Source organism: Phyllostomus discolor, chromosome 10 (assembly GCF_004126475.2).
Source record: "Phyllostomus discolor isolate MPI-MPIP mPhyDis1 chromosome 10, mPhyDis1.pri.v3, whole genome shotgun sequence".
Lineage (NCBI taxonomy): Eukaryota > Metazoa > Chordata > Mammalia > Chiroptera > Phyllostomidae > Phyllostomus > Phyllostomus discolor.
Genome location: NC_040912.2, coordinates 39,182,436 through 39,207,227, shown reverse-complemented (window position 1 = coordinate 39,207,227; position 24,792 = coordinate 39,182,436). Strand labels below are relative to the sequence as shown.

At 35.1% G+C, this 24,792-nt stretch overlaps 1 protein-coding gene across 6 annotated transcripts in view; it reads right to left on the bottom strand.

The window, feature by feature from the left end:
* PCLO (piccolo presynaptic cytomatrix protein) overlaps positions 1-24,792 on the bottom strand; it is a 353,058-nt gene that overhangs the window by 4,804 nt on the left and 323,462 nt on the right. For all 6 annotated transcript variants that reach the window (XM_036010675.1, XM_036010676.1, XM_036010678.1 and 3 more), the window contains 2 exons: positions 2,351-2,485; positions 1,769-1,914 (listed from right to left, as the gene is read on the bottom strand). In XM_036010675.1, coding sequence (XP_035866568.1) covers positions 1,769-1,914; positions 2,351-2,485 — 281 coding nt within the window. The remainder of the gene's footprint in view (positions 1-1,768; positions 1,915-2,350; positions 2,486-24,792) is intronic.

Sequence of the window (24,792 nt, the reverse complement as noted above, 5' to 3'; positions counted from 1 at the left end):
TCAAAAGATTTGCACATTATTAATGAATTCACATCAACATTTCCCAGAGGAAGGGACACAGGCTGAAGGTTATGAGAATTCTAGATCAGACATGTATTCCCAGATAGTTCTAACCAGGTTTATGCTTAAACTGATGGGAAGTTTCACACACACACACACACACACACACACTTTCCAAGGTACATTTTTACTAGTGCTGAGTAAATCAATGAGTTCACAAGTAAGATAAAACATAACAGTAATTTTATCTGGCATCAAATTTACTGGTGATTTAACTATAGTATGCATTTCCAAAATGTTTTTTTGTCATGTGTGGGACACATTTATTAGTTGAAATCCCATAGGATCTCAGAATCAAGAATCTTTTTTCTTTTAGAACTGAGTTGAAGAGAAGATAGAAAACATTAAGTACAGCTAACTATTAATTCTCTCTCTCTCTCATATCAGAATTGTTACTCCTGCCTAAATTTTGTTCTTATGTTTCTGACTTCATAATCTACATTTCTGATTATGACTATCTTTTTGGCCTCTTTGGTATTTGGTATTGGTATTGTACATGGTATTGGTATTGGTTTTGGTATTTCAAATGGTATTGTATATTTTCACTTGGATCCTGCTTATCTTGTCGAATTTATCACATTGCAACAAATTCATGATCTCTCTCACAGTTCACTCTCTAACTACTCAATCTCTGCAAATGAGATATTTTCGCCACACAGCCTGCAGAGTCTCCTTTAACTTTTTATTCTCTTTCACTCTATAATGTAAGTTAATTCTCTCAATGTAGTTTTTGCTTTGTAATATCTCTTATATTTGTCTCTACTGCAGGCCTTTGTGTTAAGTGCCAGCACCATGGTCTTCCCTTCCCATATTTGTCATCACTTTTCTTCCTCTTCCTTTTCCCTATTTTATTCTTTATCTCTACATCTACTGAAGACACACTATTTACAATCATTGTATTAGACTTTGGAACAAAGAACACTGAACATCAGCCTTGTGCTAAAGAAGCTGATAGAGTAAAAGCAATGACAGGGAAGTCTATAATTTATTGCAAAAGACAGATTGGGATTCGTTGCTTAATGAGGTAAGCAAAATATTATGTGAATAAGGCATGTTGAACTACATCAGGGTTCACCATTAAAGGGCTGAGTTTTCATTAAAAGATGTGGAGTGCTGTATTGGCTGAAGAGAGATGGAGAAGAGCTTAGTGAAGCAGAGTAAAAATAGGAGCAAAAGACTGGAGGCTTAATCTGATTTGAAAAGATGCTGCTGTGACTGAAATACAGAGTGTGTGGAAAGGTATACAAGGTGATGTGATTAAATCCAACACTTAGAACTCACCTTAGAGGGTAATGTGAATGAGTCAGGAGCTTTAATATAACATGGCCAGTGTTTTAAAAAGATACATCTGTTGTCAGTATGATGAAATAAATTAAAAGGGTAAAACATCAATAGCCGGGAGGCCGGGTATAGTGCTGAAAAGATTTGAGTAACAAAGATGAGAACCCAAAGAAGATTAGAAGCATTGAGCATGGACATAATTCTTCAGGAAATAAACTGACAGGACAGAGAAGACTTGGTAGCTAATTGGATAGGGTGAGTTGCCTGTGAAATCCTGAAGGGCCCCTGGGAAGATACATCTAAGAATTAATTAATCCATGAAATGTAACATAGTATAAAATCAATTTATAAATATTAAATAATTAAATGGAAAATAAATACTGTGTCAATACAAATGTTGAATAGAAACAGTATAATACAGTATTACCTGCAGAGAATGTCCAGCAGGACTTAGGCTGAATCTAAAAGTTTCATTGAATGAAGGCTCTCGGTCATGTCTACATACTCTTGTTTTTTTCTTGATTACCTTTTTTTGGGTAGAGATGTTCATCACATATATTTTCACATATAAATCTGAAAATAAGAATTCAGCTTGTAAAGTGTTCATTAACCACACAACGTCCTACTGAAAGCACTGTAATAGTACACTGAGAGCTCTCCTACAGTTTATACAAAGCCCGCAGATTGTGTTCAATTTGTTTCTGATGACATAAAAGGATTAAAACATATACAAATTATCTTAGAAAAATATAGCTAAAAACTATTAAAATATCAGCTTATTCTTTGTAACAGAAATTAATTCTTATTTCACAGTTTTCAGATAGATTTGATGTACAGTCCAAATTTTAGTTCACATTTTTCAAAATATTTAGGACATATTCCTAAAGAATTCCTATATATATTATATTGCTCATTATCAGGGGGAGTAATGGGAAGGGGAATAGAGACAACTGTACTTGAACAATAAAAATAATTTTAAAATAATAAATAAATAAATAAAATCAGATACCTGGTAGATGATCAGGAGATTTAAATTTATAGGTGATATTTCTGCACTGGAGAATTTCAACTATCAGTTGTTCACCATCTGTCTTCATTTCTTTCTTCAGTGCAACCTTGATTTCTCCCATTACCTGAGTTTTAACTGGAAATATAAAAGAAAAAAATTGTTAAGGAATATATAACATGTATTAAATGTTTAATTAAAATTCATTCATAGAATAATTCATTGAGTGTTTATTAGGTATTATTGCTTCCTGTAGATACACAGATGAGTAAAATATGGTTGAAGCCCATAAAGAATGAAAGGTCTCATGGGAGACTAGTAAGTTATATACTCACAGCAAAGTATGTAAAGTATATAAGCTACTGAAAAAGGAGGTATAGAGGACATGCAAGTAGATAAATTATTACTCAACTATAGATTTTTAGGCCAAAAGACGTAATAGATGAGACTATAGGAAGACAGAAACACACAAAAATAATGGAATTCTAATATAATTCATAGGAATGAATGTCATAGGAAATGCAAGAAGTTGTTTGCCTGTAATTGCTCATTACCAGATTTGCTCAAGAGCACTTGTTAACACAGCTAAATATTATCATCTGTTATTTCTATTTCCTATTTCCTTTGTAAAAAAATAGTGAAGAAAATCATGTAGGAGTAAAATTATGCAAGGGAAAATACAATGAATGATTTAAATGAATTCAATGTATTTCTTTCCAATGTTTATCTTGGATCTTTATATTATTGAAGAAGTTATGCATGCTAGGTCATGTTCTTTATTCATTTACTCTTTATTCTACCAATTTATATATTCACCTAGGTGTTCATTCACCAACAGGTCTTGTATTTCCCACCCCACTCTGTGATAAGACACTCTGTTAGGAAGAATGGATTCAATGGTGATCCAAAACACACATGCCTATTAGTTTTATGGTTCTATGTCTATTGAAAACAAATTCATTAATGAAACATTTCATCAATAAATGTATAATTAAAAAGAGAGAAAGGCTATGAAGTGTCAAAGCACGGTTTCAGGTCCCCTGTGGGGGGCGCACGTGAGAGGCAACCACATGTGATGTTTCTCTCCCTCTCTTTCTCCCACCCTTCCCTTCTCTTTAAGAATAAATAAATAAAATCTTAAATAAAACTAAATAATACTAAGGCTCCAAACTAAAGTTGTCTTCTATATGTTTTATAAACTGAAAATAAATATAAATATAGTTAAAACAATTCCGTGACCAGTGATTATAAATAATTCACAGTATCTGGATGCTGACTTTACTCTCAAGAAGCTCAAGAAAATAAAGTGCAAATCAAGAATTTCAGGTACAGCTAAACTATCTTTCAAGTGTCAAGTCTATAGCTTTCAATATGAAAGGACTCAGGAATACTGTACAAAGGTTAATTCTCTGAGAAATATATGACAGGATGCATTTCATCAAAGCAAAGAGATAACTAGAGAAACTTCAAAAGAACTAATGATAAGTACTTAATATATTAATCTGTAGCACTGAGACTAAAACAAGAGTGAGGTCATAGGAGGGTAGAAAAGAGCATATGTTATATAATCTGACAAACTATAAAGGATGAAACTGAAAATAAGTGATGGAGAAGAGAGAGAAAGGGGAAAGTGGACTGAGATTATTGATTTTTGTATAGGTAAACAGGTAAGTGACAACGGATACTGTTTAAAATTGACAAACCAGATACTAGATGGTTAAATAAAAAGAGCAAGCATTATAACAGGTATAAATAAAAAGAAAATAATATTTAAATGATACAAAACTTTCTCTTTTTTGTTAAGGACTTTATTTTGTTTATTTGCAGACAAGGGGGGGAAGGGAGAAAGAGAGTGAGAGAAACATCCATGTGTGGTCTCCTCTGGTGCATCCCCTACTGGAGATCTGGCTCACAACCCAGGCATGTGCCCTGACTGGGAATTGAACCAGTGACCCTTTGGTTCACAGGTCAGCACTCAATCCACTGAGCCACACCAGCCAGGGCGAAAGCTTTCTAAATTATAGAAGAAATTTAAAAAAATTAAAGACACCAAAGAGATAAATATAATAATGATAACATAATATACACAATAATTAAAGAACAAAATGCCAAGCTGCAATCAAACATATCTGCCATATCAATAAACATGCATAGACTTAGCCTAGATTACTTATACAAAGATTTTCAACTGGCTCACAAAGCAAAGCTTAACTCTATACTAAAGTTGGTTTTGTTTCAAATAGTCAAAAATACAAAAGTTATAAGCATGTCAGGCATATGGAAGCAAGAGAGTAGTGGCTGAGTTCTTATTAGAATACATGACACAAAAAAGACATTTTATAAAGCTAAAAGTACATAAATCATAATGGGAATACAACAATTATGAATATTTATGCACCATTTATATAAGGCTAAAACTACAAACCAAGATGTAAAACTATAGAAGGTGTAAGGTAGAATACAGAGAATGATAATAAAAGATTTTAACACATATTTGTAGTACAAGACAGGCCATGTAGACTAAAATAAGAAAAGACATAGAATTTTGAGACTCCATAATCAAAATAAAGCAGATCTCCAGGATATATATTAAACACTACACACTGATAACAGAGAATATATTTGTTTCTCAATTACATATGGAACATGCATTGAATTACAAAGTTGATTGTGTATTGAATTACATGTATTTATAAGCATGTTGGAGTTTCAATGATCCTGTATTGAATTATAATGCATTTCTATATAATACAATAATTTCTATATAATGAAGCTAATAAAAATATTGCCTGATCACACACACTCAAAAGCCTTTTAACACTTCTTGGGTGAATGGCAGAATACAATGAAAAAACACACAAATTCTGAAAAATAATGACAATGAACACATTATGTATTAGAATCTATAAGAGTTAAAATAATAATAGAAGAAAACCAATAGCTTTAATATCTACATCATTTAGAGCAATGATCAAAAGAAAATACATATGTATTAATACTCTATCAACAAAAAATTTAAATTACAATTTATTTAAACTTCCAACTCCAAAACCTAGAAAAAGAACAGCAAAATAAAACAAAAAAGAGGAAGAAAAACAATGAGGAAGGTAATCATAATGAAGTAGAGGACAGAAATATAGTGGAAAATAAATGAATCAAAATTCTGGTACATGGTATGATATCAACAAAATAGAGAAAACCAAGGATGAATTTAGTCAGTGACACATGGCCTCGATATTATTATTGAACAAGGGACATAAAGGAAAGAATAAACAAATGGGCCTCATCAAATTAAACAGCTTCTGCATGGCTAAAGAAAATAGTATTAAAATGAAAAGAGAACCAACCGTATGGGAAAACACACTTGCCAAAGATACCTCAGAGAAGGGTTTGATCTTCAAAATATATAAGGAACTCACACGAGTTCACTCCAGGAAGACAAACAACCCATTTAAAAAATGGGCAAAAGACCTGAACAGACACTTCTTCAAGGAGGACATACAGAGAGACCAGAGACATATGAAAAGATGCTCAGCATCACTAGCCATCAGAGAAATGCAAATTAAAACCACAGTGAGATACCACTGCACACCAGTGAGAATGGCCATCATAAACAAAACAACAAACAAGTGTTGGAGAGGATGTGGAGAAAAGGGAACCTTAGTGCACTGTTGGTGGGAATGCAGACTGGTGCAGCCATTGTGGAAAACAGTACAGAATTTCTTCAGAAAACTAAAAATGGAACTGCCTTTTGACCTGGCAATTCCACTGCTAGGATTATATCCTAAGAATCCTAGAACACCAATCCCAAAGAGCCTATGCACACCAATGCTCACAGCAGCACAATTTACAATAAGCAAATGTTGGATAATGATGAGCAACCTAAGTGCCCAATAGTAAATGAGTGGATCAAAAAACTGGTACATTTACACAATGGAATACTACACAACAGAAAGAAAGAAGCAGTTCCTATCCTTTGTGACTGCATGAATGGAACTGGAGAGCATTATGCTAAGTGAAATAGGCCAGGTGGTGAAAGAAAAATACCATATGATATCACCTTTAAGTGGAACCTAATCAACAAAACAAACAAGAAAGCAAAATATAACCAGAGACATGGAAATTAAGAACAAACTGACAGTAACCAGAGGGGAGGTGGGAGGGGATAATGGAGGAAAAGGGGGAAGGGTTTTCAGGAACAACTATAAAGGATACATGGGCAAAATCAAGGGGAGGATGGGATCAGGGGTGGGAGTTGGGGATGGCTGGGGTCAGGGGGAATGGTGGGGGAAAAATGCAGACAACTGTACTTGAACAACAATAAAATAATTTTAAAAGCATAAAAAAAAGAAATGACATGTGGCTTCTTAACTATGGCACTACTCTTCTCTGAGTGATTTGGTATAAACATTAAGGTCATGAACATCACTTAATACTGTTGGCTTACATTGTGTTTACACATTCTTGACAGAAACTGAATATATGATGTAATATATTTCTTCGAACTTCTGAGTATCCAGTTCTGGTTACTTAATCATTCTAAATAGATATAAACAAGCCTATTTGAATTGATCTGCTTTATTTTACAGAACTTCACAGGAATACAACCTTCTACATAAAAATGAGAAAATAGGACAGATCTTAGAACTCCTTTCTTAATATCTAGAAACTAAGAAAAAAAGGTAAAATTTGGAAAGTGGTAACTAGTAGCAACCAAACAAGAACAGGCTACAGTCTCCTGCCAGAAACTCCCAAAACGATGTCTAGGAATGAAGAAGCAGAAAGATTCTGGGAAGGAGCATTCCTGACTACACCATATATCACCAAATCTTGTCAGGGAAAGAATGATAAATTGATAAAATCTTGAGAATTATCACAAAGAAGTGGATGAGCCATGAGCATATGCAGCCCCAGAAAAGTCATACTGAAACCCTTGAGAATGGCAGCCTGGCTCATCACAAGGAAGATCTGTGGGTTTCAGCAGAATCAGGAAAAACAATCAGGGCTTCCCATATCCTGGGGCTCCAGGATGAAGTAGAAAAACAAGTCCAAAGCTGAGAGTATTTTTTCATTGAAACGTGACATAACTCAACTTGGAGTGAATGCTGGCCAAAAAATAATAACAATAATAATAATAACAATAATATCTCAAAAGAGAGAGCAAAATCTATAACCAGGGTACAAATCTATCTAACAAACAACAATAGCAATATTTCTTCCAAAGCCACAGAAAAACAAATAGAATGACTGTTCCATCACCCAAACCCTACCTGAGATGGGGGATAAAAAAAAGATCCTAACATGGTAAGGAGGAAGTTAAAAAAAATCGCACTATCTGGAGCCAATGGAAGTTGTGGACAGAACTGATCTTTCTAATGAGAATGATGTAATGAGATAGCAGGGCAAAATCTTTAGGAGAAATTCACTTTTATAGGTTATATTCCTGTCCCCATAAATCTTGAAACTCTAACATGCATATAAAAATTTATTGTTTTTCACTTTCTCACTGGGGAGGAAAGGTGGAATTAAAAACTTGCTAATTAAAGTTTTCAAGTCATCACATTGCCTGCTTTTTCTTGGAAAGTTAAATTTATATGCTTCACAGTGTGATACATGTGAAGTTCTTGAGAAATTTCTCTATGAAAAAAAGTGTTCCAAATTGTCCTTTAATGTTTCTCCTACAGGAAGAAAGGGGCATGCCTATGGAGGTGGCCACAAAGGACAAAGGTATTCATTGTGAGTAGTCACTATCAATCATGTCTGCCCCTTTTCACAGTTTCAGAATGCCTTTTCACTTAAAACAGATGCATAGATAGTGATAAAAATTCTTCTGTCTACTGTCTCCAAAGGGCAGGCAGAAGCTCCAGATCTGCTTGAGCCTTTGAATCAAAAAAGGCAACAACACACAGAGGGAACATGATGATGTTTTGTAATTTGGTTTGGGATAGGGAGTAAATGGGCAGCAGAAATATGCTTCCACCCATCTTCAGGCCTCTTGGTGTCCTGACACTAAAGCTTTGGTTGTATTAAAAGAATAAGCATTAATCCTACTTGAGAGAAGATATTTATGCTACAATATGGCATATACCTACCATTTAAAAATAGAAATAACAGGAAGAGCTATAGAGGGCATAGATCAAAAGTGAGATGACAAAAAAATACATAAAATTTGGGATTACAGAGCTAAAACACAAATTTAAATAAGATAGAAAGCAACATTATTGACATAAAGGAAAGAAAAGCTTAGGATTATATAGAGAGAAAATGGAGAAAAGAAGTTAGAGAACAATGATATGTGGAAGTGAAAAATATGATTTAATATAACTGGTTGCTCAGGAAAAGTAAATTCAAGAGAGTAAAAAATAACATTTTATTTAAAATATAATATTTCTCTGAAATAACAGAAAAATAAACCTGTGGATCAAAAGAGTATCCTATATTCCTGGATATGTTGGTAAGCCAATATGCTGATATGTCCCATTTAAACTGCTTCAAGGATAGAGAAACCATTCTTAAAGTGTTCAGGGAAAGAAATAAGTCCCCTGAAAGAGTACATTAGGGAGAAGAAATGGAAAACCTTTCTAAAATGTTTAAAAGAGTATAGCAGAGAATATAAAGGATACAGTCATGAGTGGTAGGAAGGAAAGAAGGAAGGAAGGGAGGAAGGAAAAACTTGAGAGAAAAATCCAGGCAACCAATAAAATAATGAAAAAAGAAAGTGTTAGAAAGTGTAAGAGTACTGATTTCTTTTAAGGAGATAATTAATCAATAAAATTCAAAATTGCAATATAGTATTAAAAATCATAATTACACAACCTCTTTGATTCTCAATCTTAAATCAATAAATTTTTGTTTCTTAAACTTAGTGAGACCTTTAGTAAACTAATATGGCTAAAATACAACGTGGGCCAAAGTAAGCTTACAGTTGTGAGCACTCAAAACACAGAGTTTATTATTGTATTATTATCCATACAAACAATTAACTGTAAATCTACCTTTGCCTACCACTGCATTTCTTGAAATTAAACTATTCCTTTGTTTTCACTCATATACTCTCTTCGCTAAGTTCAAGAACAATATAGGTAATCATTTTTAACAAAGAACATGAATAATTTAATTCCATTTTAACAAAACGTTGTGTCTATCTCTTTAGCTAGCTAAAATGCTTCAACTAAGGATAATTGTAAAATTGCCTATTTTTATCTTCCATAGCTTGCGTTTCCATATTCTCTGGTGCTTTCCCTTCATTGAGATATGCAGTGGTCTTTCCACTTTTTGTTTTCTCAGAAAAAAAGTTTACATGTATTTTATATACCTACCTATATCTATATTTTCATGTATCTAAATTATATTTTTAGAAAAGAAAATTTAAAAATATATTACAATTAACAAAACAATCAATATTTCACAACAAGAAATAATGTTGGTATGAGCCCCATTTTAGACACGAGAACAAGGGCTTGGGTGTTCTAAGTAACTTCCAAATTTTTAAGTGGCCTAAGTAGGGCTCTATTCTCCTATGAATACCTTATATCTTCTTATGAAAATGTTCTTAAGCTATTGACACATCCATAGAGATATTCACCTAAAATATTTATTAAAATATTATCAGCCCTGGCTGGCATAGCTCAGTGGATTGAGTGTGGGCTGCGAACCAAAGCATTGCAGGTTCAATTCCCAGTCAGGGCACATGCCTGGGCTGCAGGCCACGGACCCCAGCAACCGCACATTGATGTTTCTCTCTCTCTTTCTCCCTCCCTTCCCTCTCTAAAAATAAATAAATGAAATCTTTAAAAAAACTAAAATATTATCAGAATAAAAGGATTTTCAGGGTCTATTTTATTTTAGCCACAAGCAGGACCTTAGAGAGAAGAGAAGACAGGGCAAGAAATTATTTTAGGCATTTAAACAATAGTTGGAAGTTGTTGTCTACATATATATACTAGGTCAATTGTGCAGGTTATTTATATGAAACAACAAAATAGCAATAAATACTTTATTAAATAATCATACTTTATGAGATTCTATATGGAATCTCAAGATTAAAAAAAAGATTCTTTTTTATTGACATTATTGCTATCTATAACCCTTAACTGGACATAGTATAAACTGAGTTTCACATTCTCTCAGAGTTCTAAGAATTCCATTGCAACCTGAGCAGCTTTTGCAAATGCAAGAGCATTTTAGGCAAAAAAAAAAAAAAAAAAAAAACAACTCTAGAGGCAGTGTTTAATTAACTGGAAGTGAATAAAATGTGGACAAAACAAGAAGGAAAAAAATAGTACTTTGTAAAAGGAATGTCTGTGTAAGGAAAAAAGCAATAAATAAAATTCTCATTAACACTTAGATTTCTTCACATTTGCAAGTAAATACTACCTATCAATGTCACAGGTCATGGTTGCTGGTGAAGGAAGTTTGAATAGGTGTTAGATAAGATGTATATTTAGCCCTGAGAGTCTATCACCTCATACTTTGTTATCTAGCTCCTGCCTTTCATTTCAAATCTGAGAAAAGTCTAATATGGAACTAGGGTGGATTCTAAAAAACAGCTATTACTGTCTTTCCGCCCTGTTTGATGGCTGAACAGTCTTAAATGTTTCTGCTTTGTATTTTCTCATCTTATAAATTATGTAATAAGATTATTTATAGACCATTTATATCTCAGCTTTATGGTATAATAAATTTTTGGATATATTCTGATATTATCTGAATATCACTTAGTCTTGGCCCTCTATTACACATCTTCAGTTCTAAATGATCTTGTTGTTTACTTAGGGTTTTTAAACCCAGTCATTCTAGAAAGTCTTATTAATGTCCTAATACGTGTCCATAGCCAAAGTAGTGAGGCACATTCCCTCATATATAGATGCATTTCACTTTCAATAATTTCATCCTATCACTTTCATATCTAAATGATAGTTTTTAAATGTTAGCATAATAAAGGTAAGTCATTAGTACAATGCCTGAAATTGTAATTGTTCAATAAGCATAAGTTCTTTTTATTTCTCAACAGTTGAAGCAATGGAAAATCAATTGATAGTTTATACACGGCACGAATATCTATACTAGTAGGTCAGTTGTTCAGTTTATTCAAGGTATAAACAAAACAGATATGTCTTAAAATATTTATATAAGTCAATATTTTTAAAATTGGAATTTCAAAAAAACAGTCTCTTTCCACTTGGCTGAGTCTGTTACAGAGAAGAAATAAACTCTCTAAAATTTGACCTATTCACAAATCTTTCCCTATAATTTGCAACCAGCCATAACCCTACCCTAGAATCCATAATACTTTTACTTTCCATGCTGAAATTATATCTCTTTCTTCCAAAAGTTCCAAGTGGTACTCAATAATTTGTCCATGGTACTCAATAATTATTTGTAATTGGTACTTTCTTGTTCTTTATACTATGTCCTTGATTAACAAGGAAAGCTACCAGATTTTTTAATAACTCTGGTAATCTTATTTGTGTTGAATTTTATCTCCTGGTATATCACTGTTTTTCAGAGGCTGTATTGAAGCCACTGATATGTATTAACTAAATTCTCAGAAACATGTTTTCTGGATGAAGATTCTTATCTGTATAGAACACTTAATATATAGGACTAAATATGAGTGAAGAAATATAGTTTCTGAAGGTTTATCCTAATATTGTAATGTTTGAAAGGAGAAGCAATAATGGAATTAGTCTGTTTCATTTTAGAGTGTATTAAATTCTATCCCTAGTACCCTCACTGTAAGATCTCATAAAGTTGATTTATCACCCCAGGCAGCTAGCTCCATTATCCTTTTCCCTCTGTATCTCACAGGTAACTGTAAGTGCTTGGGTCCAGCCCATTTTACTAGCACATGCCATTAATAAAGAGTTAGAAAGAGAATTCTTAAGACAGGATTTGTTAAATCTTTGTGATCAGATGTAAACAATTTCTTTACAGTATAATTCAATGACTTAAACTTTCAAGAGAAAAACATATCTTCATTTCAAACATATTTCGAGAAGTATACATTTCTACTCTCTTACAGTTTAAGTATACATTCATAGGTATCCACGTGACAGGAAGAAACTCCTGAGATGTCTTAAATTAAATTGCCACCGGCTGGAGGTAGAAGGTAGAGACAAGAGAGCTTAATCCGTTAACAACTGCAGGGCAAACCAACAAAAGACTGCTTACATCCCTGAACATATGTTGAAACTTTGCATTGACTTCCCAGGTTATCTAGAAATTAGCGTCCACGATTATCTAGAGAGAACAGCCGACCACCAGATGCCACCTTATCCTGCTTATACACACGAACTTTCTGAACTGTGTCTATAACCGATCCAAAAGAGCAAAAACTCTGCATTACGGACTCTGCACTGATCTAAAGCGGGTCTGGCTTCACCTTCTCCTACCCTGTTTATCTATGGCTAATGTAAATTCTTTCAAAACAACTTACATTTTTCTTCCCCGAACTCATCATTGCATAAAAGACCCTGTTAGCCCCAGGACGGCTGACATACTTGCCTTTTCCACCCGGCCCTGCTGCTGGTGGCTCAGACGGAATGTTCCAATCTGGTCCTTTTTCTGGCTAGCATGGAGTTCATAAACCCTTCCTGAAAAGCTTTTGGCCTTAAAGGTTATTGGTTAACACAAGTGAAGAGTATTATGATATTATGAATGATGAATGCCAATTAAATACTTTTTTAAATAATGTAAAATTCTATCATTATCTTATTTTTCCTCAAATGTGTGAAATACACAGAGGCATTTTAACTTCACTTTAAAGAAAGGAGGCCAAATTTAGGTTGACTAATTTTCTAAAAGTCACATAACTAGATTAGATGGTTCTAGCAAGGCAGCCTGAAGACTGTTGTCAAAACTGTGATTATTATGCAATAGTAATTGTGCGCCAAATTCACATGCATGCTTGTGGGCATCCACATGTTGGGAGAGGGATCTTGGGGTTGAGGGGTTCCTCAGGATTTGTGGGAAGACCAAGAACAATCAAGAGAAGGAGAAAATGGTTACCCATTTCCTTTCCAAAGCATTAATTTATCAGCCTATTCTTCTTGACTTGTTATACATAGGGAGTTATGATTTGCTTGAATCATAACAACAATGCATTCAATGTATTGAACAACTCTCTTGTTCCAGGCACTTTACGTATTGTACTCTCCAGCGTTTAAGGTGAAAGGACTGTGCCTTATTTACCCTTGTCTTTTTATCTCATTAAAAATACATCTAGTATATATTAGAAGTTCAGTGAATTAATTTGCAAAGCTTATCTTACCTTAAAGCAAATCTACAAAGTAGGTATGATTTCCTCCTAGGTCTGAAGGAAGTGATTTAGCAGGCCTGACTCAAAAGCTCATACTCTTCCCACAAAATTAAGCTGAGACCACCAAATTAATATATTTTTGGATTTTTTCCCCAAATCTATACTTTCATCCAAAATAAATGCTTATGTCATTTTATTAATGTCATTCTCTCTCTGTGTGTATGTATCCAAGCTGCTATTATTCAAAGCTATTTAGTTACATCTAGATACTTTTCATGCCCCAGGGCTAAGTAGGGCTGAGGGGGGAGGCATTTTCTTATGTTTTCATTAAAATATTTTCCAAGGGTCCTGGCCAGGTAGCTCAGTTGGTTAGAGCACAGTCGTATACACTTAAAGGTTATGGGTTTGATTCCCAGTCAGGGCACATGCATAGGTTGCAGGTTCAGTCCCTGGTTGGGGTGCATATGAGAGGCAACTAATCGATGTTTCTCACATAAATGTCTCTCTGTCTCTTTCTCTCTCTCTCCCCGCTTTTTCCTAAAATCAATAAACATATCCTTGGGTGAGGATTAAGAAAAATTTTTCCAAGGAAGAAGAGTTCTGTAAGCTTTTCATTAAAACCTGGATTTGAAATAACCCAGATTCACGGAGATATTTTATACAATAAGGCAGGCATTCTGGCCTAACATGATTGAAGAGTTCTGTGAAAGTAGGACAGGCCTGCCCATTATCTCTGTATTTTGTTATATAAAGAAATCCTTTCTTTTGGAGACAAAGCCAGAGAGAACATAATTTTAGGAGGAAAAAATAGATTTTTCTGATTGATTTCCTTTAATGTTTTGGGCATTTTTTTGTCCTTTTGGACGTGCTTCTTAGCATTCATTTTACTGTGACCAAAAATAACCAGAGGTTGTAAAAAAAAATTTAATTGAAAGCCTCCTATTATCTTGTATCAGACAAAAATAACAAACAAACAAAAAAACAAACAAAAGTCTTCTGCTATCAGAAAAGAAAACTAAGAACCTAAATGGACATTACATTTAAAATGTTTGGAGTTTTGAAATAACTGTTGAAAACCTCAGGAAAACAAATTCAAGGAGGAGTGAAGCAGGAGAGCTAGCCAGAGAGAACATGAGGTTATGAAGTTCTTTACCGAGAAGCATCAAGCTTAATAGGTCAAAACTGGAGTCCGGAGCGCACAAGGCATTGGCAAGGTTTCCCATCTAAGTTGTGAAACAGAAAATACCAAGTTGCTCCGACTTTCTAAAGGCAGGCAGATTACCTACCTAGTAGCGGGGAGTGGGTCTACATATATTCTTTGAATACAGAGAAACATTAGCACCACCACAGAATGAACTTAAAAGAAAAACCAGAAAATAGTACAATAGAAGCTCTTTGAGGAAGAATGACTCCAAGAATGACTACCAATTAATAAGAGAACAACCTCCAACTTCTTACAGTAGTGGATGGTGACCAGGCAGCCAATTAAACTCTGAATGAATGAGCCTGGTGAATACTACTCAAGCCATTAAACGAGAATTAAATAGATTATGGGAATCAAATGCTTCCATTGGCCCACTAGGTTAATTATGTCATTTCTTTTTCTTGGTTCTTAATTTTGCCACTCTTTACAGTGATTTTAATCCTCCTTTCAGTTTTACCTGATTCTTCAGTATTTCACTTTTTATTAATGCAACATGTAGGAATATTTTACTGACCCATTCTATAAAACTCTTCCTAAATTCTATTTTTTTCTAGTTACAACCTTACTTTCTTTGTCCTAAACTGCCATGGAAAATAAAAGAACTGTCTAGAATTCCACCTCAACTGTTTATTCTAAACCCACTTGTGCTAGATATTCTCTGTTACCTCTCCAGTTCTCCTCTTCATTATCCTACTTTGCTTTGCCCCAAGAAGAAAACACATGAACTTCACCATCTGGGTTTCCTTACCCTGTGACTTCTGGGTGGGGTTGTAGCAATGAAGAGCCAGCAGGATATGTGAGGGCAAGAGGAAAAGTCTGGGTTATTTATCGCCTTCTCTCATCCCATCCTCTTTTGCTGGCTTGTTTGCAGAGGCTGCGCCTTGCCACAGAGACTACAGCTCCTGTGTCAAACCTCCTAGAGCAGAGCTGGCAAACACAAAGCCCTCAGGCCCCATCTGGCCTTCCTCTTGGTTTTATCCTGCCGGGCACCTTGTTTCTACCCAGCAGCATGGCCAAGCTCTCGCTTAACTGTTAAGGAATAGTTGCACTTATACAGTCCTAAAACTACATTTGGCCCTTTGAAGGCAACCAAGAGGCTGATGTGGCCCCCCGTGAAAGTGAGTTTGACACCCCTGTCCTATAGCAAGGCTGAGCTATGGCTGGGTTCTGACAACAGCCTCCCTCCTCATGCTTCCTTAGATCCAGGTGGAAACGTTGCTGCTAGTCATTTTATGTTTCACATTTCCTTGTTAGCTCCTTTAATTTTTGCAAATGGTCATTTTATGAAATTCTTTAACTACTTCATTTGAATGTGTAAACTGCTTCCTGTTAAAGCCCCATGGGACATCAACTATTGCATATGAAGTTAGACAACATTCAGGGTTTTGTTTTGTTCTGTTTCTCCTTATAGGGAGAAATGGTCCCTTTTTATACATGGTGCCACTTTTAGTTCCCTTACAATCCTGGCTCTATCTCTACGCTTTGTACTCTATGCCATTGTTCCCTTCATCTTGCACAAATACCAAACTCTTTTGATCATTTTGTCTTAATATCTTGCAGGTTGACTTCACCTCCATATCAGTCAGGATAGACTAGATTCAGCTGTGGTAACAAATACTACCCAAATATTAGTGACTTAAAACTAAAAGATTTAATACTCTTTCACTGTACATGTCCATTGAAGGTTGGCAGGTTCTCTGCCCTTCATAGTGACAACATCTCAGGCTGTTGGGACAGTCACTTATCTTCCCTTTTGTGATTTCCATGCCTGAGGGAAAAGGGAACTCCACAAATCTCACACCATTAATTAAATGCTCAGTTCAGAAATAGTATGTATTGCAACCACCCATGCCTCATGGTACAACTAGGCAAAGGGTCCACTGGGTCAGAAAAAGCAAAATCATCTTGGAGTCAGATAAATGAAAATTACCAGTGTTTGAGCAACACTAATGAACACAGAATCATTTTTGGCTCCATTTTTCAAAAAGGAGGTTCTTCATTTCATGTTAAATTTAGAATAAGTATATTGAGTTCCTCAAAAATATCTAGCTGGTAATTTATTTGGAATTTTCTTAGATTTATATTTTGTTGTTCCACTAAGAAGCATGGAATGATTCTATACTTATTTTAATCTTCTTTTATGCTCCTTGAGTCTTAAAGTCGCTTTTAATGAAATCTAGAAGTTGTAGTAGATATTCTGATTATTTTATTAGTTAACTCCAAGATACTTTTTAGTTTTGATATTATAAATTATATTTTCTTGTTACTTTGCTGTTGTTGCATGTTATGGCTAGTTATTAGTGACTTAGACTAATTCTTATTAGTTCTAACATTTATCTATTGATTCTGTCATATTTTCTACATACATATTCTCATTGCCTACAAATAATCTGTTCTTGCCTCTCTGTTGCATCTGTTACTTCATTTTCTTTCCTTACACATTAACCAAGACTAATGTTTTATGTTAAATATTAGTAGCATATCTAGACAGCTTTGTTGAGCATGGTCTTAAAAGGCATGCACCAAAAATTCTCCTGTAAGTAAAATCATGTTTTAAAAAAATAGTCTTGAGCTTAAGGCCAAGATAGAGGTAGAGGCAGAAATGCTTCACTTCCTGGCACAACCGAAAAAAGGATAACAACCTATTTAAAAACAAAGAACAACCAGAACTGCCAGCAAATCATTTGCATGAAAGTCCAACAACCGAAGAGTTAAAGCAATATTCATCCAGAATGGTAGGAGGGGTAGAGTCTGGCACCTGGGGCAGAGATGACCCACAACATGGTGGTAGCTGAAACACCACATGGGTGATCCCATGTATGCATGCAGATAAGCCAAGAGAAACAACTGGGGAGCAAGATAGACCTTGTACCAGCCAGGGTACCAGCCAGGGTAAACTAAAGACTCAAAACCCCTGGCTGTAAAACACCTGTGGGTGTTGCAGCAGTGGGAGAAACTCCCAGTTTCACAGAAGAGTTTGTTAGACCCACAGGGTCCTAAAACATACACAAACACACCCACGCAGGACTCATCACCTGAAAGGGGACAATTCACTTGTGGGAAGAGAGGGAAGTGATGGAAAGTGGGACAAGAGCAGAGCAAGCAGCATTTTTCCCTCTCTGACCCCTCCCCCACATACAGTGCCACAACAAGAGGAGGGTTGCCCACCCTGGCAAATGCCTAAGGCTCCATCCCTTACTGGAGGTGCACTGAGACAAAGAAATATGGCCCAAATGAAAGAAGAGATAAAGCCCTGGCTGGCGTAGCTCAGTGGATTGAGTGCGGGCTGTGAACCAGGCATTGCAGGTTCAATTCCCAGCCAGGGCACATGCCTGGGTTGCAGGCCACGGCCCCCAGCAACTGCACATTGATGTTTCTCTCCCTTTCTCCCTACCTTCCCTCTCTAAAATAAATAAATAAATAAAAATTTATTTTTAAAAAAGGAAAGAAGAGATTAAAATTCCAGAAAAAGCTCTAAGCAATGAGGAGATAGACAACGAATCTGATGTAGAGTTCAAAACACTGGTAATCAGGCTGCTTACATATTTGACCTCAGTCAATAATGAAGGAAGAAATGAAGACTACTCAAAGAGAAAAAAAGCAAAATATATAAGAAACCCACAGTGAAGGGAAGGAAACCAGGACTGAAATCAGCAATTTGGAATAAAAGGAAGAAATAAGCATCCAAACAGAACAGAACGAAGAAACAAGAATTCAGAAAAAGTGGGGAATGCCTTAGAAACTTCTGGGACAACTTTAAACATTCCAGCATCTGAATCATGGGGCTGCTGGAAGGAAAAGAGGAAGAGCAAGATATTGAAAATTTATCTGAACAAATAATGAAGGAAATCTTCCCCAATCTGGCAAAGGAAATAGACTTCCAGGAAGTCCAGGGAGCCCAGAGAGTCCCAAAGAAATGGCACCCAAGGAGGAACACACCAAAGGACATCATAATTAAGTTACCCAAGATTAAAGATAAAGAGAGAATCTTAAGAGTAGCAAGAGAAAAGGAGACAGTTACCTACTAAGGAGTTCCCATAAGACTATCAGCTGATTTCTCGAAAGAAACTTTTCAGGCAACAAGAAGCTGGAAAGAAATATTCGAAGTCATGAAAGGTAAGGACCTACATCTAAAATTACTCTATCCAGCAAAGCTATCATTTAGAATGGAAAGGCAGACAAAGTGCTTCCTAAAGTCAAGTTAAAAGAGTGCATCATTACCAAGCCTTTATTATATGAAATGTTAGAGACTTATCTAAGAAAAAGAAGATCAAAAACTATGAACAGTAAAATGACAACAAACTCACAACTATCAACAACTGAACCTAAAAAATACAAACAAAAGCTAAGCAAACAACTAGACCAGGAACAGAATCACAGAAATGGAGATCACAAGGAGGGTTATCAGTAGGGAGGGGGAGCAGGGAAAAGGTACAATGGATAAGAAGCATAACTGGTAGGTACAACATAGACAGGAGGAGGTTAAAAATAGTATAGAAATTGGAGAAGCCAGTGAACTTATATGTACAACCCATGGGCATGAACTAAGTGGGGAGGGATGCTGAAGGATGGGGGGTGCAGGGAGGAGGGGGGATAAAAGGGAGAAAAAAATTGGGACAACTTTAATAGCATAATCAATACAATATACTTAAAAGAAATACAATCTTGACAAAATGAAGAAAAGGCCCTACTTTTTGTAATTTGCTGGGAGTTGTCATAAAAAATGGGTGCTTAATGTAAATCAGATGAGTTTCCTTCATCTGTGTAGTTTCATTTATTATATCATTGAAGAATATATAAAATTATTTATCAATTTGTCATAAATATAGTTTTCAATTATATATTATTATAAACAAAGCTGAAACCAACATTTTATATGTAACTCTTCATACATGGATAAAAATTTAGATAGGATATAGCAAATTAATAAGATATATTGCAATTATTGTTTTAAGCAAGATACAGATTTTCAACTTAAGTTATTATTGTCAAATTAGCCTCAGAAATGTTTATGCTGACATTTTATGTACCACACTTCTATCAGCAGTATATAATTCCATTTTGTCACATTTCTGCACATTCTGGGGTTTCTTTATGATTTTTAGGAAAACAATATATACATATATACACTCACATACTAGATCCTCAAACTTTTCCTTTATGCACATAATGAATATCTGCCCTCAGTATTCATATTTTAATAAATTTTGCTTATGGTGTCAGTTTTTGAATCAAAGTTTTATTTTAACTGTAATGTGGTCAAATGTATTGGTCTTTTACATTATGGTTTGTTTTGTGTTTTAACAGTTCCTTCTTATTCTGCCATTAGTAAGGTAGTCCCTATTTCCTACTGAAGATTTTTAAAGTGTTATTTTCATTTTAGATACTTAAACCATCTACAGTTGTCTATTCACTGCTTTTTATAGTGTAAGGTGGTAGTGACTTTTTTCCCATGCAGGTAGCCAATTTTAAGGTAATTTCTTATCTGTGATACAGTTTTTAGTATAAATAAAGTTTGCATAGACATGAAAACATTTTTTGGGCCATCTGTTATGTTTCACTGATCTACTAGATTACACTTGTGCTACACGACAGTATTTTATATCTTATAATTTTACAATTAATCTTGATAAACAGGCGTAACCTTACTTTAACATTTTTATTCAAAAATTTCTTGGCAGTTAGATTTTTTCACACAAATTTGGGGATGAGCTCTCAAAAATTCCATCACAAACCTTTCACTATTTAATTAAACTTTTGTGGTAGCCACATATTAATTTGGGAATGATTGCAATATTTATGATATTAATCATGACAAGCTCTATATACCTATTCATTTTTTATGAATTTCAACAGTATTTTGCAATTTTCTCATAAAAGCATTGCATTTTGTTAGATTATATTCTAGAATCTTAGACTTCATGCTATTACTGTGAAAAGATTATCTTTTTTATGTTTATTATTATTTTTTATCTTTATTGTATTTTTCTATTGCCATTTAGTCCCCTTACACCCCTGCCCCCCACACCCCGCAACCACCACATTGTTGTCCATGTCCATGAATCTTTTTTCTTTTTTGCTCAGTTCCTCTACCCCCACCAGCTGTTGTCCTGCTCACCATCTATGAGTCTCTCCTGATTTTCCTAGTTAGTTCAAGTTGTTCATTAGATACCACATATGAATGAAATCATATTGTATTTGTCTTTCTCTGACTGGCTTGTTTCACTTAGCATAATGTTCCCTAGGTCCATTCATACTGTTGCAAAGGGTAGAATTTTGTTCTTTTTTACAGGTAAGTAGTATTATATTGTGCAAATGTGCCCTAGTTGTTTTATTCACTTATCTACTAATGGACACTTGGGCTGCTTCCATATCTCAGAGATTGTAAATAATGCTGCAATGAACATAAAGGTGCTTATGTTCTTTTGAATTAATGTTTTGGGTTCCTCTGGATATATTCCCAGAAGTGGGACTGATACAGAGAGATCTGATCAAATCACTGGGGAGGAGTAGGAAGGTGCCATAGGAGGAGTTTGTGGAGGCAATGGTAAACCATCTAGGACCAGAATGGCTGAGAATCTGAATGCCTCCAGAGTGCATGGAATTATGGGCAAGAATATTTGAAATAAAAGAAGGGCTCGTGGATGGGTGGGGTCAGGCTTTCTCTGGGTCTTGGGCTCTCTTCTTCCTTGAGGATGCCTGTATGATCAGGCTGCAGCTGCCTGTGTTTCTCAGTGGATGGTATTTTGGATGTTTTTGGATGGGGAGAAACTCTGGGTGCAGCCTAGCATTGGACTGGCCTGGTAGCACCTTTACAGATGCAGGTTTATTTTTCTTTGGGTGCTCTAGAGGGGACCTCTGAGGGAGAAGCCTGACATTCTTCCAAAACTGCATAGCTTTTGTATCTTAAGTTGTTTTAATTTTTAACCCTATAGAAATAATTAAAACTAACAGGGGGAAATGATAGAACTCGGATATTATAGTTTAGCCTTAATTGATAGATTTAAGTGATTAAAGTTATAACTAAAGAGTTAAAGAGTTTAGCCTTCATTGATAGGCTTAAGTGACTACTGCAAGTGGAAAGCTGTTATTCCAAAACTGTGAAGCTTTTGAACAAAGATTCCTTTCCTTTATCACCAAATCTTTGCCTCTGAAATTTTGCCTAGAGGGTGGTGGCAGGCAACAGGATCCCAGTTGCTGTTTGGTAACAGGATAACTGGGTCTAAAGGCAGATCCATTTTTAATTTTTTGAGGTGTCTGTGTACTGCTCTCCACAGGGGCTGCACCAGCCTGCATTCCCTCCAGCAACGCAAAAGGGCTGCCTTTCTCCACACCTCACCAGTACTTGTTGTTTTGCACCATGATTTTGAAGTGGTTATCACAAGTAACATAAGAAGGTTCTTGTTTCTTGCCTTGATTTTTTCTGTTTATTTTTTCTGATTTTGACACCATTTCACCAGTTTTATTTTGAATAATAATTGCATGGTATGTATCTTTCCACCTCATCTAGCGTGCAGATACGTATGTGTAATCTACTTGGATGAAATGTGTCGTTTATTAGGTGAATTACATGCATCAACAGGAGTTAGAAGTGATTTGGAATTAATTGTTTTCTTTTTTATCTTTATTATATTTTTTCATTACCATTTAGTTAATTCTGTTTTCTGTCTAATTCCTTCTTTTTACTGCACTTTTAAGAATTCTTTTCCTTCTGAACCCTTAAAGAATGCTCTCAGCTGTAACAAAAATATTAATTATAATTACTAAATACAGATTCATTTTTTAATACAATGAGAATCCAGAGATAGGCATAGGATTGCCATTTCAGCAGTGAGTTGGGATCCCAGGTTCTTTCATTACTGTTAGTCTGCATTTTTAGCATTTGTTTTCATCCTTCTTGTCTAACAGTTGCAAGAAGCATGTTATTATCCCAGACATCACATTTACCTTCCAGACTCAATAATGTGGCTTAGGACAAAAGGGTCTTACATCACAGGGTTCTTGCACAAATTAAATGAGCTAATACAGTGCCCAGATATTTAAACTCTCAATAGGTATAAGTTAACAGTTTTTTTTATAATAAGCAAAGTTATTCTTTATACAATTTTTGTAAAGCCCAAGTCATTCTGAACCCCAAGTCCAGGCAACATAATATACCACATCCTTCTGATGGAATACTACTACCTTGATAACTCCAGAGGACACAATTCACTAACTGGTGTGACAAGTGTCCCGGAATTGGGATGTGCACACCCTACTTGTCCATACACGGTGGTGCCAGCCTCAGGCTTCCTAGTAAATGACACACCCAACAGCATTAATATTCTTGATAAATACAAAGTATAGTTATTGTTAAAGTTGAAATTATTAAGTAGAGATTTTAGTAACTTATCTTAAAAGAACAAAAAATACAAAGTTTATTCTGTGGTCTAATTGCTACTACTTCCCATCTCCTTTACAAACCTGCCACCAAATTCCAGTCTTCCAAATTGAATGAAGTTAAGCCCTTTTCCACAAATAAAACAACCCCCCCCCCCAAAAAAAAACACCCCATCATCTCTGTAAGTGCTTCAACAGCAAAATGAGGAGTCTCTTTATATTCTCAACATACCTCAGCCAATCTGATTATTATGATTCATCTATTTCCTATAATTTCAACCTTCTTTAAAAAAGAAACTAAAGAAAGTCAAATTTACTGATTTTAGGAATAATAATGCCAAACATTTTTGTATTAGACATTATCTGTATCTTTTGAAGAATAGAATTTGGTATTTCCTGAGGCCATTTCCACCTGTGAATTTCACAGAGTAACCAATAAACATTCTTTTATTTTAAGTTAGTTTGAATTATTTGTTGTTTCTTACCATTGAATGATACTGCTTTATACAGGTATAGTTGAAAAAATAACATGTTAAAAATTATACACTGGCCCTAGCTGCATTGTTCAGTTGGTTGAAACATCATCTGATACACCAAAAAGGTCTTGGGTTTGATTCCCCTTCAGGGCACATACCTAGGTTGCAGGTTCAATCCCTCCTTGATCAGGTGCTTCTGGGAGGCAACAGATCCAAGTTTCTCTCTCTCAAAGTGATGTTGCAGTCTCTCTCTCTCTTTCCTTCCCCTCCCTCTGTTTCCTTATCCCTCTCTCTCCCCCCACCCCCAAAACATCCTCTGCTGAGGATTTTTTTTTTTTAAATTGCACCTTGAATGTAATGGAAATGAATGTTAAATTATTCAATATTATTTTTAAACTTATTAAAAATAGCTTAGGTAGGTATAATGAAGCATAAAGAATCTATAATAAATACTCATGTAATGACAGGCCAGCTTAAGAAATAAAAGACACAATTCCGATGAAGCCAATTATGTAGCTCTTCCCCAATTGCATGCTTCTCCCACATCCCCAATTGATTTTGAGGACTGAAAGCTGTTTTATTATTTTTTCACTTAAAATAAATTATTCTATTTTACTTCTTTTAATTAAATTTATTTGGGTGACATTGGTTAATAAGATTATATAGGTTTCAAGTGAACATCTCTAAGATACATGATCTGTATATTGCATTGTGTGCCCACCACCTAAACTCAAATTATCTTCTATCACCCACTCCCACCCCCTTCCCTCTGATAACCACCATACTGTTATCTGTGTCCATGAGTGTTAGTTTTGTATCGCACATATGAGTGAAATCATGTGGTTCTTAGCTTTTCTGACTTATTTTACTTAGCATAATATTCTCAAGATCCAAGCATATTGTCGCAAATGGCTGTATCTCATCTTTTCTTATGGCTGAGAAGTATTCCACTGTATATATGTATCACATCTTCTTTAGCCAATCACCTATCAAAGGACACATTGGTTTTTATATCTTGGCTGCCACAGTAATGCTGCAATGAACATAGGGGTGCATATATCTTTGCAAATAAATGTTTTCAATCTTGGGGGGTAGCCACCCAGAAGAGGGATTGCTGAGCCATATG